The sequence below is a fragment of the Talaromyces proteolyticus genome (assembly GCF_021365285.1).
Source record: "Talaromyces proteolyticus strain PMI_201 chromosome Unknown BGW36scaffold_11, whole genome shotgun sequence".
Classification (NCBI taxonomy): Eukaryota; Fungi; Ascomycota; class Eurotiomycetes; order Eurotiales; family Trichocomaceae; genus Talaromyces; species Talaromyces proteolyticus.
In genome coordinates, this window is record NW_025764287.1 from 1335327 (window position 1) to 1349261 (window position 13935).

The 13935-nt window shown below is 43.8% G+C and overlaps 4 protein-coding genes across 4 annotated transcripts; 2 read left to right on the forward strand and 2 right to left on the reverse strand.

Annotated features, from left to right (window-relative positions):
- Nucleotides 1–852: 852 nt before the first annotated feature.
- BGW36DRAFT_303633 (uncharacterized protein) lies at nt 853–1122 on the forward strand (the record flags this gene model as incomplete). The annotated part of the gene is made up of 1 exon (XM_046211893.1): nt 853–1122. A coding segment is annotated over one exon (270 nt), but the record flags the coding sequence as incomplete, so codon positions are not given.
- Nucleotides 1123–1747: 625 nt separating this feature from the next.
- BGW36DRAFT_303706 (monocarboxylate transporter) lies at nt 1748–3371 on the forward strand (the record flags this gene model as incomplete). Its single annotated transcript, XM_046211904.1, has 4 exons — nt 1748–2609; nt 2704–2809; nt 2865–3140; nt 3209–3371. The coding sequence occupies 4 exons, from the start codon at nt 1748–1750 to the stop codon at nt 3369–3371; spliced, it is 1407 nt and encodes a 468-aa protein (XP_046068267.1).
- Nucleotides 3372–3812: 441 nt separating this feature from the next.
- On the reverse strand, nt 3813–4762 carry BGW36DRAFT_303403 (putative iron-sulfur cofactor synthesis protein; the record flags this gene model as incomplete). The annotated part of the gene is made up of 5 exons (XM_046211875.1): nt 3813–4012; nt 4067–4193; nt 4255–4266; nt 4328–4386; nt 4714–4762. Coding segments are annotated over 5 exons (447 nt in total), but the record flags the coding sequence as incomplete, so codon positions are not given.
- A 2191-nt stretch (nt 4763–6953) lies between these two features.
- On the reverse strand, nt 6954–13202 carry BGW36DRAFT_303171 (ankyrin repeat-containing domain protein; the record flags this gene model as incomplete). The annotated part of the gene is made up of 3 exons (XM_046211850.1): nt 6954–7874; nt 7959–8140; nt 8240–13202. The coding sequence occupies 3 exons, from the start codon at nt 13200–13202 to the stop codon at nt 6954–6956; spliced, it is 6066 nt and encodes a 2021-aa protein (XP_046068269.1).
- Between the last annotated feature and the right edge of the window lie 733 nt (nt 13203–13935).

Here is a 13935-nt window from a genome sequence, read left to right on the forward strand (position 1 = left end):
TCAAAGTACAATTTAAACCTATATTTGAAATATTCGGTGTAAACAACATGTTCGCACCTAACCGCGAGGGGAAGCATTGACTATGAGGAATAGTGTTCTTGATAGTAGCATATGATAGGATGAGTATTCAACAAAGTCCATAATTGCCGGTCTGACATGACTCACTTCTTAGTGTGGTATTGGGTACCATAGCATAGCTTTAATTAAAATCCCAACTGAGGTGGCCAGTAAGCAGATGGTGGCACGGCATACGAAAGAAACTATCGGTTCCCAGCTGCCAACCACGTCGTCAGTCAAGAGACTAGCCTAGTCCAAATCCATAAATGATCAGTTACTTATAATGTGCATAGCTAATAGTACGATGGTTGGACAATCAGCTAATATTTATGTCGCGGTACCCTGATATGGCTCAATCACTCGGGTAGATTAAAGATGGCTAGAAGATTTGCAGTTCTCGAGAAAATAAAAGATTATCTAAGTATGAGAAATCCCATATACATTGAGTTAGGTTGAATTACTCCCATTTGCGAGATTCCATCTAAAATTTCATTGAATATGAGATTTCATTCATTCACATAGTGATCATCGACAGGGAAGATGGCGGCAAGCTTCCACATCATTCATACCAGGACATTGTTGCATACATAATACTTATTATTGATCAAGTAATGCATTACTGGAATCGTCAGACTGCAATAGGAGCACATCCTGCTGCGGTTTCGCAAAGTAACAGATATTCCCGAGCGGAAAATTTTCATTAAATGAATTAGGAGCGGAACTTGGGAAATATTTGGGCTAGAAAATCCTCACAACTTTTATGGTATCTAAAATTTTAGCCCAATACTGTACAAACAAGGTAAGTTTGAGGAAGCTGAGAGAATGCATCGACTTGTTTTCGTGGGACTTGAAATGGCTTTGGGTTCAGAACATCCTTACACCTTTTATGCCGTGAACCAGATTGGTTTGGCACTTGGCAAACAAGGAAAATATGAGAAGGCCTCAGAAATGCATCGATACGCTTTCAACGGCCTGAAAAGGGTTCTAGATCCGGAACACCCAGAGACTATATATAGTGTGAATAGCATGAATCTTAGTCATGAAATAACGCTCAATAAAGAGTAGTCTAGCACTTGAGGTGTTGACTATGAGAAATTTCGTGGAATTCAGCAGCGTACAATTGAAGAACGAACAAAGTGTCTTGCTGCCTGAAAGTTCCACAAACTTTGTCCATGTAAAAAATTACCTCAGTCTCAAGTGTTGAGCCCAGTACAAGGACCTAGCAATTTGAGATATGATAGTGGGCTAATACACAAGCGAAGTTTATAAGTTTTGTAAGACACACTTTGAAGTGCGCTTTCCATCTGGTTGTCCCCAGCCGACTTTGACCCTTAGGTAATTCATCCGTAAAAGGTTGCAGATGCTAGGATAAAATACGGTCAGTAAAAGAAGCCAGTAGATAGATCCTCAGCATCTCGTCACCGTTCGACTTTCGATAACGTAAGTAAACTCGATTGGCCTGTTGCGCCGATTACTTAATACGGAATAAGATTCCGTCTGTTTTGCTTCGGTGTTTCCGCCGATATTAACCTTTCTCCCCCGCCCTGGCGCAATTCGTAATGAGTCACTCTATTCACGTTGGATTTATGTGGGGAACTCCTTATATATTTATTTCAGAGCAATGTCATCAAATTGGATTCTCGGATGATTGTATAATGCAAATTGTCTGAGAGTACAAGGGAAATACTATATGGACCCAGAAGTATTCAACATTACTACCAATCATACACCCAATGTCACGGCTGAAGCAATTGCTCGACCAGTAAACGAAACGGAAACGGAAAATCGTGAATTGGTTGAATTGAACCATGTACGAGTCCAAGATAGATCAATTCGAGTGCATGACGTTTCCAACTCGACAGCCGTATTAGAAGCCCCCGACCATGCCGATGAATCTTTCCCTGACGGTGGCTTACGATCATGGCTAGTAGTCTTCGGCTCATTCTTCCTGCTCATGGGCTCTTATGGCTTGATGAACACGGTTGGTGTCATGCAATCTTACATTGAAGCGCATCAACTATCTACATATTCTACGACGGCAGTTGGATGGATATTCAGCGTTTTCATATTTGTCACCCTTCTTCTTGGAGTCTTCGTTGGTCCTTTGTTTGACTCTCATGGGCCTAAATTGTTAGTTTATGCAGGATCAGCAATAACCGTTCTGAGCCTTTTCCTCTTCGCAGAATGCACAAAGTATTGGCAATTCTTCCTCTGTTTTGGCATTCTGGGTGGAATCGGAGCTGCGCTTGTTAGTACAGTTGCTATGTCCTGCGTTCCACACTGGTTTCATGTACGAGCCGGTATGGCGATGGGGACTGCGTTGGCTGGGTCCGGTTTAGGTGGTGTCGTGTTCCCATTTATGCTGCGAGCAGGGTTTTCAAATCTCGGCTTCAAATGGACAATCCGAATACTCGCCATTGTCGTCGGAGCTTGTTGTGGCCTTGGCTCTTTCATGGTCAGAACAAGATTACCTAAAACATTTTCAAAAGCAGTGATCAATTTGAAATGTTTCAAAGATATGCGTTTTACGTGGTTAAGCGCTGGTGCATGGTGTATATTCTCTCTCCCTCGCTTCCCTTTTCCCCTTCAAAAATCTCAGATTGACTTTATTGAGTTGCATAAACCTAATCAAGCTGACATCTTCAGGTCTTGAACTAGAATTCTTTTCCCTCATGGGCATCTACCCAACTTTCATCATTGCCCAGGGCTTTTCAGCCGACACAAGTATTTATCTCCTTGTTATTCTCAATGTGTAAGTCTCCTCATCGCCCTCTTCGCTTTGGTATCATGTTAAACCATCCTGGTAGGTCATCTCTCTTCGGTCGCTTGATTGCTGGTCGTTTAGGTGATCGCTACGGCCGCCTAAACACATTGATGACGATCATTGTTGTTGGAATACTGTGTATATTCTCCATTCTTTACCCATTCAGTCACTCCCTTCCAGCCCTGTACACATTTAGTTGCCTATACGGCTTAGCATCCGGGTCATTCATCAGTCTTGCGCCAGTGTGTATCCGGCAGGTTTCTGATGTCAAGGAGATCGGATTACGTTTCGGAACATGTTATTCTTTGGTTAGCTTTGCGTAAGTTTCTTCATTTTCTTTGCTTGTGATATTCAATCAAAGACTAAATGAAATGATTATCTTGGTAGAACACTGATCAGTATTCCTATTGCTGGCGAAATACTGGGAAAGGTTGGCTCAAAAGCATTGGTGCTGTGGATAGGCGCTGTTTTGGTGTGGACATTGGGGTTGTTTATTATGGCGCGTTGGACATGCCAGGAGTACCGATGGAAATGGTTAATGAAAGTTTGAGGGTAAATTTAGGCAAATTGTAAAGAATCGTGGATGTTATTTGTGTATTAACGAAACCTAGTTGGTGTGATTGAATTGCCAAAGGTTATAGTGTGAGATTATAGCAAAAGTTGGAATAAACCCATCTATGTTGTGAAGAGGTATAATAAGAATTTGATTGGAGTTTGTGGACTTCATAACTCATTTATTGATCAAAGTCACTGCTCATTGCATGTTTGTCTGCAACTAATAACCACCCCTTAACATGTTAAATACATAGTAATGCATGCAGGAATCGAAAATACAAAAGAAATTTTCGATGCCACTTCTTTCAAAGCAGGCAAAAGGTATAAAGATGGACATTCTGGTATAGGACCAAGCCTGCCGTGTGGCTTTTAAAACTATAATCATTGCAAATGGAATCGCATTTTTCAGTCTGGAGAAATGAAAGACGTGCCAGACTTAAGCTTGAGCGGCAGTTTCCTTGAAAGCCTTTGTCGTATCGGCCAGATTTGTGGCCGCGACGCCAGGTCGCTTGGATTGGTAGTTCTTGATAGCAGCTTTAATGGCGTCTTCGGCGAGCAAGGAGCAGTGAAGTTTGACAGGTGGTAGGCAAAGTTCATTTGCAATTTGTGTATTTTGAATCTTGCCGGCCTCTTCCACTATGCGGGGATTAGTTTCGAAACGCAGCCATGTTCAGGTAAGAGAGGGCCTACATGTCTTTCCTGCTAGCAGCGTAGTGAGATATGAGCTCGAGGCAATGGCGCTGCCGCATCCAAATGTCTTGAAAGCCGATTTGGTGATTGTTCCAGTCTTCTCATCGACCTGAATGTCCAAGCGGATCTAAGTTGTCAAGTTAATAATTGCCTCCGATAAAGTAGAAGCTGGTAACGGTAAAACATACAACATCCCCGCACTAGATTGGTATATTAGCATTGATTTGCCAAAAAAAGAGTAGTACTGAGGATAAAACATACAGCAGGAGCTCCAACTAGACCAGATCCAACATCAACTGACTTACGATCGAGGGAACCGACTAAAAGATGACATGTGAGTAAATGAACACGCCATAAAAACTAGCATTGCATGGTATCAAGTGAGTAATCAAGGCTGCAATCATCCCGGGTGAAGATGGTCGAATGGAACAAGTTGAACATCCAGATTGATAGGAAGTTTTGGAGTAACATTGAATCCATTGATGTTGCAATGTATCATGCCTCTGGCGTGTATTCCTACATGTCGACCAGACCGCGAACGAAGCACCAATATGTCGGCGTATGTATATGTTGCAATGCACGTATTTGACCCAACCCAGACGCAAGATACGAAACAATTTCGAAAACGAAGAAAATCGGGTACTAACCATTTCTCGGGTTCTGGTAATGATCGAGCAGTTTGGGTATGTTAGCCTGCTAGCTCAATACAAGCGAATATCGCCACTTATCTTTCTCATGATAACCTCGGCGAGCAGTAACGGTGAGGGCCGGAAGAGCCGGTGTCCGGTGAGCACGCAAGGTCGGCCTGGCAGAAAGCATATGCGCTGTGCGAGCGACTGATCGAACTGGATTCATGATGAAATATGTTGAAATAGAGGGCTTGTGTTGATAGACTGTGGGCAATAGTGTTGACAGGATTGAAGTAAGTCGTAGCAGATTAATTTCCCGTGGCGAACAACTTTGAAAGGTGACGTTAAGCCCGACCGCTTAGGTCACGTGCGGCCGGAATCGGGCGGACTTATCAGATCGGCCGAACCAGGGAACCAGATGGGGGATAGCGTTATCAGATTGAGCAGTTCGGACCAATCATCAGGCCTCGACCTCGGCCGAGTTCGGCTCCACGGGCTCGGGGTTAATAAAGCGCATTTTTTTGCCTGTTTGGGACCGATGTTCCCTCTTCCCAATAGACAAATTGGATGACATACCAGTGTTGCGATCGCAAATATTTGGTATGAACTTCAGATAAACGAGTATTAAACCAAAGCCAGTGAGAATGCGCAGATCGCACATTAATAATGATTTTCTACCTTCCCCACTTGCGAAATCGGACCTGTACACCAATCAAAATATTTTCAGTGTTTCTTCATATAAAAACGTGATTGATCAAGCAATGCGTGCGATTATAGCGTCACTATATATGTAGGCATTGCATATTGGATCTACTCCGATCGCGTAAGGTACATCATATAGCATCAGTGAGCCAGATGGATCGATCAACCACTCCACTTCTCAATGATGGGATTAGCTGCTCTATTAGCAATTTCGTACACTGCCGTCTGAATATGCGCTGTTATCAAGATTGAATTACACTTGCGTCAACAACTTGCAGGTTCTTTGTGCCGTAAACCACTAACTCCGGGTTCACGACTCCGGGAAGTTCCTAGGGAAGCATATCTCACGTCGATAATGATGTTTTAAATAGCATATTCCGTCCTTATAGATCTTACCTATTCTTTGATGGTACATGTTAAATCATCGGTGCTCAACCCTAGTGAGGCAGCTCTTACGGTCGCATTTGTTGTGGCTCTGCGTGAATTCATGTCAGTCATTCAAAATAACTTGAAACTAAGTGGACACATACACAAGGCCCAAGCCCATGAGACCATTAAAAGTAATATATCATGTATTGGCATTTGGATTTTGTACACGACGAAGACGTGTACGCCTCCTCTCATATCTATCATCTTTCTGGTCGATTAAAATATAAATTAATAGATCACTCCATGGATGAATTTTGCATCGCCGCAATCCGGCCAAAGCAAGCCGATATTTCTCCGCCGCTCCGCCACGCATGGAGAAATCTTGATGTCATAAACACTGACTTGATAACAGCATCGAGCTAAAGCTAGGAAAAATTGCTGCGAATGCCACCTGCGGTTCAAATGTACACTCTCATACGCCACGGCTTCAACCGTTTCTCGCCACCAAAATCTTCTCATGGGGGCTTAAGTACGAGCAGAAGCCATTTTAGTGGAACATCATCGTCATGGAACTGGGGCAGCTATTTACGAAGAACCGAGCTAGGAGACGAGGATATTTATGAACGAAACCAACTGCCATAAAGCACTGAATAGCGACCAGTCCGCTAGAATTCAAAATTAGGCAGGAAGGGGTGTTCTCCCAAGTTGACGTTGTCTTTTACAAGGACTCGCAGTGGAGAGAGTGATATACTATTACACGATAGAATCTAAAAGTTTACGAAGTATGTTGTCGAGACGTCCCCTATATCACTGGAGAATAGGCGTCAACCGAGTAACGGGAACTGGCTTATTGATGGGAAATTATAAATCTGTTTATCTGTTTGGAACTAGAGTTTGATCTATTATCATATTAGACTCTTCCAGCTAAGCCAACGCAGGACCTTTGAGCCCTTGCGCAGTCTACAAAACTGATAGTATGTAAGGTGAAAAAAGACTTGAATGTATTAAAATGTCTATGGCCACATACATCTTTATTCTCAGAATCCGAATGTTTTCAATTGATTATCTATAGCTCTACTGGAAGCTCTACCAGGCATTAATAGGTGGATATATGAATCGATAAAGTAACACTGAACGAACTTAAGTAAAGATTGAGCTCGCCAAAACTTTATCGATACAACATATCGCTACACCTCGAGAGATTCCCTCTCGAATAGTCTTAGAATGAAGCTATTCTCACACGCCGCTGCGACATCCAAGCTTGTCCTTTGCGAGTTATCCTCCGCCATTGGATCTAGTCCTAAGTCCACCAAGTGCTTAAAGCACCCGGCGGCTTCCTCGCCTACGTGTGACGATGCCAGGAGATGTAACAGAGTTGACCCCGAGTTGCTTCGCGCAAAAATATCTGCCCCGGCATCCCGAAATTGCTGAATTACTGGCACGATTGAATTGATTGCCTTTTTTCTTTCGTGCGCAAATGCATATCCGTGGGATCCTACCCATCCAAATAGACAATTTTTCACAAACGCAAAAAGAGCCGTTTCGCCACTTTTATTGCGATCATTGATGGGAATTCCTTGGTTCACAAGTACGTGGAAAAGTCTCTCGACATTGCCAGTAAAACCTTCTGGTCGGTTCGCTAGAAAGTGTAAAGCCGTGTTACCTTCTGAATCAGGTTTCAGCGAGTCAACTCCTTGCTGGAATAGAAATTCAATCACTGGTAGCTTTCCATCACGTAATGCGTAATGAAAAGGCGTGTTGCCATTATGGTCTGCTTTTTGGAGGAGATGAGGCACTAGGCGGACGGCATGTTCGAGGAATTCACAAAGGTCTAAATCAACGACAAGATGATGAAAGATATTGCAGCCTTGGTGGTCACATACGGTCAAATCAGCTCCCCGGCTACATAGATGTTGAAATACAGAATATGCCGTATCAATGGTATCGGCTTCGTGTTGTTCCTCTCTTTGCCTCCGCTTACATGCAGCAAGAAGCAATGTGCAGCCACTAGGGTCCCGCCTTTCGATTTCAAGAGAAGCTATATTCAATATAGGCTTTACGAGAACGCCGTGCTCTATGATTTCATGAACCACAGTATGCCTCGTTTGCTTCCGTGTTTCTGGGACGTAGTTATTCAGTATCCAACGCGGGCCTAACAAATCTGAAAAGAGATCGCTATCGTCATTCAAAACTGGAACGTCTTTGTAAAACTCCGCATATATATCTGCGCCATAATCTAAGAGTATCTTCATTAGATGCGTTTGAATAAGCCTGTAAGCTATAACCTCCGTACTTGGCGTATTCATGTATTCAATTGAGTTGATACCTAATTGCAGGCTAGCTGCGTGTTGTAGGGGATAACTTTCGAAGCGAACTTTGACGTTTCTACTTCTTCTTCCTCTCCCCCCTACCGCGGTAATCCCTATCCTGTGTCTTAGAGAATGTGTTTGTATTGTCGTCGAGCTTTCGGGACCTGTTAAATTGGCGTAGCTTCCTTGTGCTAGAAGGGATTTCAATATTTCAGGCTGATTAATATCAATCGCAGCAAAAATGGAATCCGCAGTGACTTTTGCTCCATGAGAAAGAAGCATTTTGACCATTTCGACATTTGTTCCCGCCATTGACAAACTGGTATCATTTTTATATGTAGCTGCATTAACATCAGCTCCAGCCTCAATGAGATATACAGATGCTTCCTTGGAGAACACTTCCTTCGAGGACAAGGCTATGTGCAATGGAGTACGCCCCATTTCGTCACGTAACTCAAGGCTTGCGCCTTTCTCGACCAGGTACGGTAAGGCTTGCATTACTTGCCACCAATGTCTCCCGCATGCAAGCTCGTGGAGACAGCCTTGGGATGCAACGGGCTGGTCGTCTACCTCACATCTTGCTTGGGCGTCCAGATTAACGCTGATTTTCTCAACGAGTACCTTTATCACGTCCATGTTGGGCAATTTTCGCTTGCATGCAGCCAGGAGAAGAGGCTCAACCTGAAGTAAAATAAATTCGGGCGTTCTGCCTTCGTCCATCCCCTTGCACCATTCATAATCGTCAAAGCCTCGAGCAGTCTCGACTGTACAGAGATCTTTAAGAATATTCGCATACCCCCATATTGACAGAGAATGCAACACGGATTTGCCAGCCTCATTAAGCCTCTGCAGATCAAATCCTTCATTGATAAGTTCTTTCAAAAGCTCGAACTCCCTTAGACGTAATATCTCTCCAAAAATGCTCCACGAACTTTCCTTGGAACCAGACTTGAAAAACTCGCTGCTGCGAATTGCATCTCGTTTACTTTGTGCAAAGAATATCGAGTCAAGAATACAAAGATCTGAGCTCTCAAACTTCTCAATGGTATTGGTGCCGCCAATCCGTGATTCCAGTTTCAATAGTCGTTGTAATGAATAACCAGCATTCATCGATTTAGCTGCAGCTATTGCATTAATGAGCGGAGTGGGGTCTCTCTTTATTCTAGCATCATACTGAACGAGTAAATCTAGAATCTCATCGAGACGAACCGTATCATCCTCTCGTGCAATGCAGCTATGAGGAATTTTTGACAAGAACCTAGCGTCTATTCTACGAGGATCTTTAGTCCAGAGATACGATAGAGGGCCCGACAAGAGACCTTGCTGGACTGGGCGATTATTATCCCCTATGTCGATACCGGCACCGTACATATTCCTCGTTCTGTACTGGCCCCATAATTCAAGTTCTTCATCGAATTCGGCACAACTCTCGAGAGGTGAGCGCCCTAACCTGTCTTGTAGACTTGGATCAGCTCCAGCCTCTAAGAGTAACTTGACTGTTTCCGGACGACCAGAACGGCATGCGTAATGGAGTGCTGTCTTCCCGTCATCGTTTTGATGATTGATAAATTTCATGCGTTTTTCAGCGTTGAGGTTCAAGATCTCACTCAAAATAAGTCCGACAGTATTTACCTGACGGGTACGAGACGATAGATGCAGCACCGTCATGCCTTGATATGTAGCGCCCAGTAGGTCGGCGCCAGCGGCAAGTAGACGATAGACGTAGCCCTCGGAAATTGTAGCTGCGAGGTGAAGCGGTCTGATACCCTGATTATCTGCACAGTCTATCTCTTTACATAGATCTAGAACAAAATCGAGTTTTGCCGTGCTATTTTCAATGACGTTCGTCGAATTGATGTTCTCATGCAAATTAGCACAGACCATATGTAAAGCATTTCTTCCGTGATAGTTCGTCTGGTTAGGAACAATGGCCAGCTCACGGATTTCACTCTTTGTCCGTGAAACGAGGCCCTCGCTGATAGAGATCTCATCGTCGACAATGACTGGATGAAAAATGCCATCACCATTCGCAATTATCTCATGGAAAAGTGTATTACCTTCGTAGTCTATCACATTTTGGTCAAGACCGAGACCTATGAGATGCTTCACAAGATATTGTTTTTTATGGACAACTTGGTGTAAAATTGTACGCCCTTTTAAATCCCGAATTTCTAAGCGAGCACCTCTTTGGATGAGCTTTTCACGAATAGGCCCAGTGTTGAAACGGGAGTTTTCTAAAGGCGATAATATCTTGAACAGCGGGGTTTGACCTTCATTATCGCATGCTTCCAGATCTGCTCCAGCATCTAGAAGAATGTCAATGAGTTCGGAATTGGGCCCAATCATGACATGCAATGGTGTCTGTCCCTTCTTATTTTTTAGATTTGGATCTGCACCGGCCGCCAAAAGAGCTTGAATTTGGTTGTCGGTAATATCTAAATGGCTCAACACGATATGCAAAGGGCCATTCCCTTCATAGTCCGTTGCATGAACGTCGGGTGCATACTCAAGAAGTGCAAGAGCCTCCTCAACAGGGTGGAGTGAGAGCCGGCAGAGTAATGGCGATTTGCCGTCCGATTTTCTCGGTTTATTGATATCTACATCGCATCTGCCAAAAAGGCAAGACAATATGTCCAAGTCTTTGCTCTTTAATACATGCAAGGGCGTATCTCCCCAATCATCGGCTACATTTGGGTCCGCACCCGCTGCTAGAAGGGGCTTGATTAAATGTGTAAAGTGCTGAGAAGCATAAAACAAGGCTGTGGAACCGTCCGGTGCTTTCTGATGGACATCTGCTCCAGCCTGTATCAATAGCTCGATGCAATATCCCGTATCTAGAGGGCCCCAGCTCCTGCCACCTAAGCCACAGAAAGCATGCAGAGGTGTGAAGCCTCGGGTTTGTTTATCCGTCCCCGATTGAGATTGTTCATCGCAGCGACCGGGATTAGAAAATACCGTCGGGTCTGCTCCAGCTTCTAACAAAATGCTGATTGTTTTCTGATCCCTATTTCTGCATGCATCGAATAATGGAGTATTTCCCAAGTATTTCACATTCACATCCAAACCCGGATACTCCATGATTCGGGCTACAACTTCCGATTGGCCACGTCCAGCGGCCCAGGAAAGGGCCATATGAGCAATATCTATGTCTTTGATGTGTAGTATGAATGCAGACACTGCATCAATACAACCGCTCTCACATGCGTTCTTGAAAGGGTAGCAACGACTTCTCTTCTTGCGAATAAGTGGGTCGACACCTGCGTCGAGTATGATTCTAACAATATCGCCAAAGTTGTTCATGGCAGCTAAATGCAACAGTTCAACACAAACGTTATCAGATTTATCGGATAGACCGCCTTGATTTATGAATAGCCTAACAGTGTCTGAATAGCCAGAGAAAACAGCCCAAAAGAGTGGACTCTTCTTATAGCCATCTTTCGCGTTGACATCAAACTCTTCTCTCGACAGTAAGTGAGCCACATACTTGGTGAGTCCAGCCCTTGCTGCAATATGGAGAACTGTAACATTTTCTGTGGTATCAACTGGCCAATCCATGTCTAGCAAAGCTTGGATGTGGCTTGTCTTTGCAAAAAGGTAATCGAGTCTTCGGTACAAATCTGTCATGTCCATGTCTGCGAGATCAGCTCGACGGACATGAATACCCCAATTCCTAATAGCGTATTCCAAAAATGGATTCTTCAGTTTTATATCAGGTCGGATGGCCTGTCCTGCTCTGGAGATCCCTCTACGCTTGGGATAGTTCGTCGGATTCCAGTTGTCCAGGCATCCAGCCTCCAGATAACTTAGGCATGCCATTGCAAGATCCTTATTGGTTGGACCTGGGCGCAGAATTATATATTCGTCCGTGATTGGGCTATGTGGCTTGATGTGGCGAGTCAAACCCTTGAGGAACTCAGTAAAGGAGTGGTGAACAACAGAGACAGTTTCGTCAGGGAGAACTTCGATTAACGGACCACAGGCTACTCGCACTAGATCTTTGATCACCTTCGGTTTGTGGCCATTTCCATATTGGTTAATTGCTTTACTGATCATTTCAACAATTTCCAATAGTCGTAGTGGACGTGTGGCGTGAGTCACGAATTGTATTATGAGGAGCTGAATATCTCGAGGTACTTGCGAACGTATTGCATGCTCACGTAAAAGGTTTGTGTACATGACGTTCAAGTCCATTGGCAATGTCTTATGTACCTCCTGAACGTCAGCATTGGGCTCGACAAACGAATCCATAGCGAGTTTTGCATAGAGAAAAAGTCCATTTGCGCGCCCTGGTACGGCTTCTTTTACAGTGGGATAGTATTCTCGAGGAACATTTGAGCTTTTCAGTCGCTGTTGAACATAAGTGACAATATCAATGTCCACCAGCTGTTCTTCTAGGCGAAGCTGTGGCATGGAATTAAACCCCAAGGCTCTTTCAACGGTGGCCACCGGTCTTGAAGTTATCAGCACTTTGATATTTGAAGGTCGCCAATTCCCCAGTTCCACTAATTCATGCAAGAAGTGATCATTCCCTTGATCCATTTCATCAAGGGCATCAACAATGCAATAGACCTTCGGGAAAGCACCAATGGCTAGTCGAAGGTCCTTCCACAAGTCACTCATAGACAAATTTTCAATAGTCTGGCCTTCCTCGCAGTATGCTTTTAAGCGCTTCTGTAGCGGTGGACTGTAGCGTAAAACTTGATCTAGCCAATCGCGTAGTGCAGCAGTTGGCTTATGATTTGCGTCTATGATCTGGCGGAAGAAGAAGTAGATAACAGGACATCCCTCTTTGCATAGAATGTTAATTAAAGAGGCCGCGATAACGGATTTTCCTGATCCAGGAATGCCCTTGATCCAAAGAAGTCCGTTCTTATTGCCTTCATGCCATTCGCGATAGATACTCGACGATGTCAACCAACTTCCCGTTCCTGGAAGATGCGACGCTGCATGTCGGTGAAATTCACTATTTTCACGGTCGTATTGAGTAGGCTGTAGCCATTTTCTGATCTCGGTCAAGTCGTGGGCGGAGAGAGGTAAAACATTATCTGTGTTGAAGCCATGGATATCTTCCGGACCAACCATGACGACGTCTTCATCTTCCTCCAAATTGTATTCTGCTCTAGACATTGTGAATAAACGAAAGACTTATGAATAGAATGATCTTTGTTTCAAATGATAAGAAGCTATGAGGAACTGCGGTCCTCCAGGTTGAGTCATCCCTGACGGTTTGGTGTTTTTCGGCGAATATCGAAATACCCCGCGTGTGGCGCTGCAGCCTACAAGTCAACGAGCTGCACATGTGCTTCTTCCGTGTTCTTCGTCGGTAGATGTAGACACTGGTTACTCTGAACTTATTCGTGCAAAATAACACACCGGCAAAAGATCGACATAAGCCTTTACGAGCAAAAGCAGAAGCTGGCATCACATATATTCGAGCAAGTTTGTATCAACTAGCTCCTCCCAAAAAGGAGCACTCTTTATGATAATGTATTTAAACCATTATATCCAGAATGAGTCTTCTCTCGGAAACATTACTTGCTATGTATCTAGTCTTTGAGACTTCATAGTCTCATTTTGAATGTTTTCTTTTACTTGGTTCTGCATTTACATGTAGTGGATGCGTTGTGTGTCCTTGAGGTTAATGTATAAGGACAGGCTAGCGTTTATCGTACTGAAAGTCTGTCATTCTTTTCAAACTGTCTCTATTTACTATCGTTCGATGCTGTAGTGATTGCCATGGCAGGGAAATTTACTTGCAAACAAGCCTAAATTTAATTCAACTAATAAGTAAAGTCAATGATTCCTTTGAAAACCGTTTACAGTTTTTTTTTTTTTTTTTCACTCTCTGCAAATTGAATAG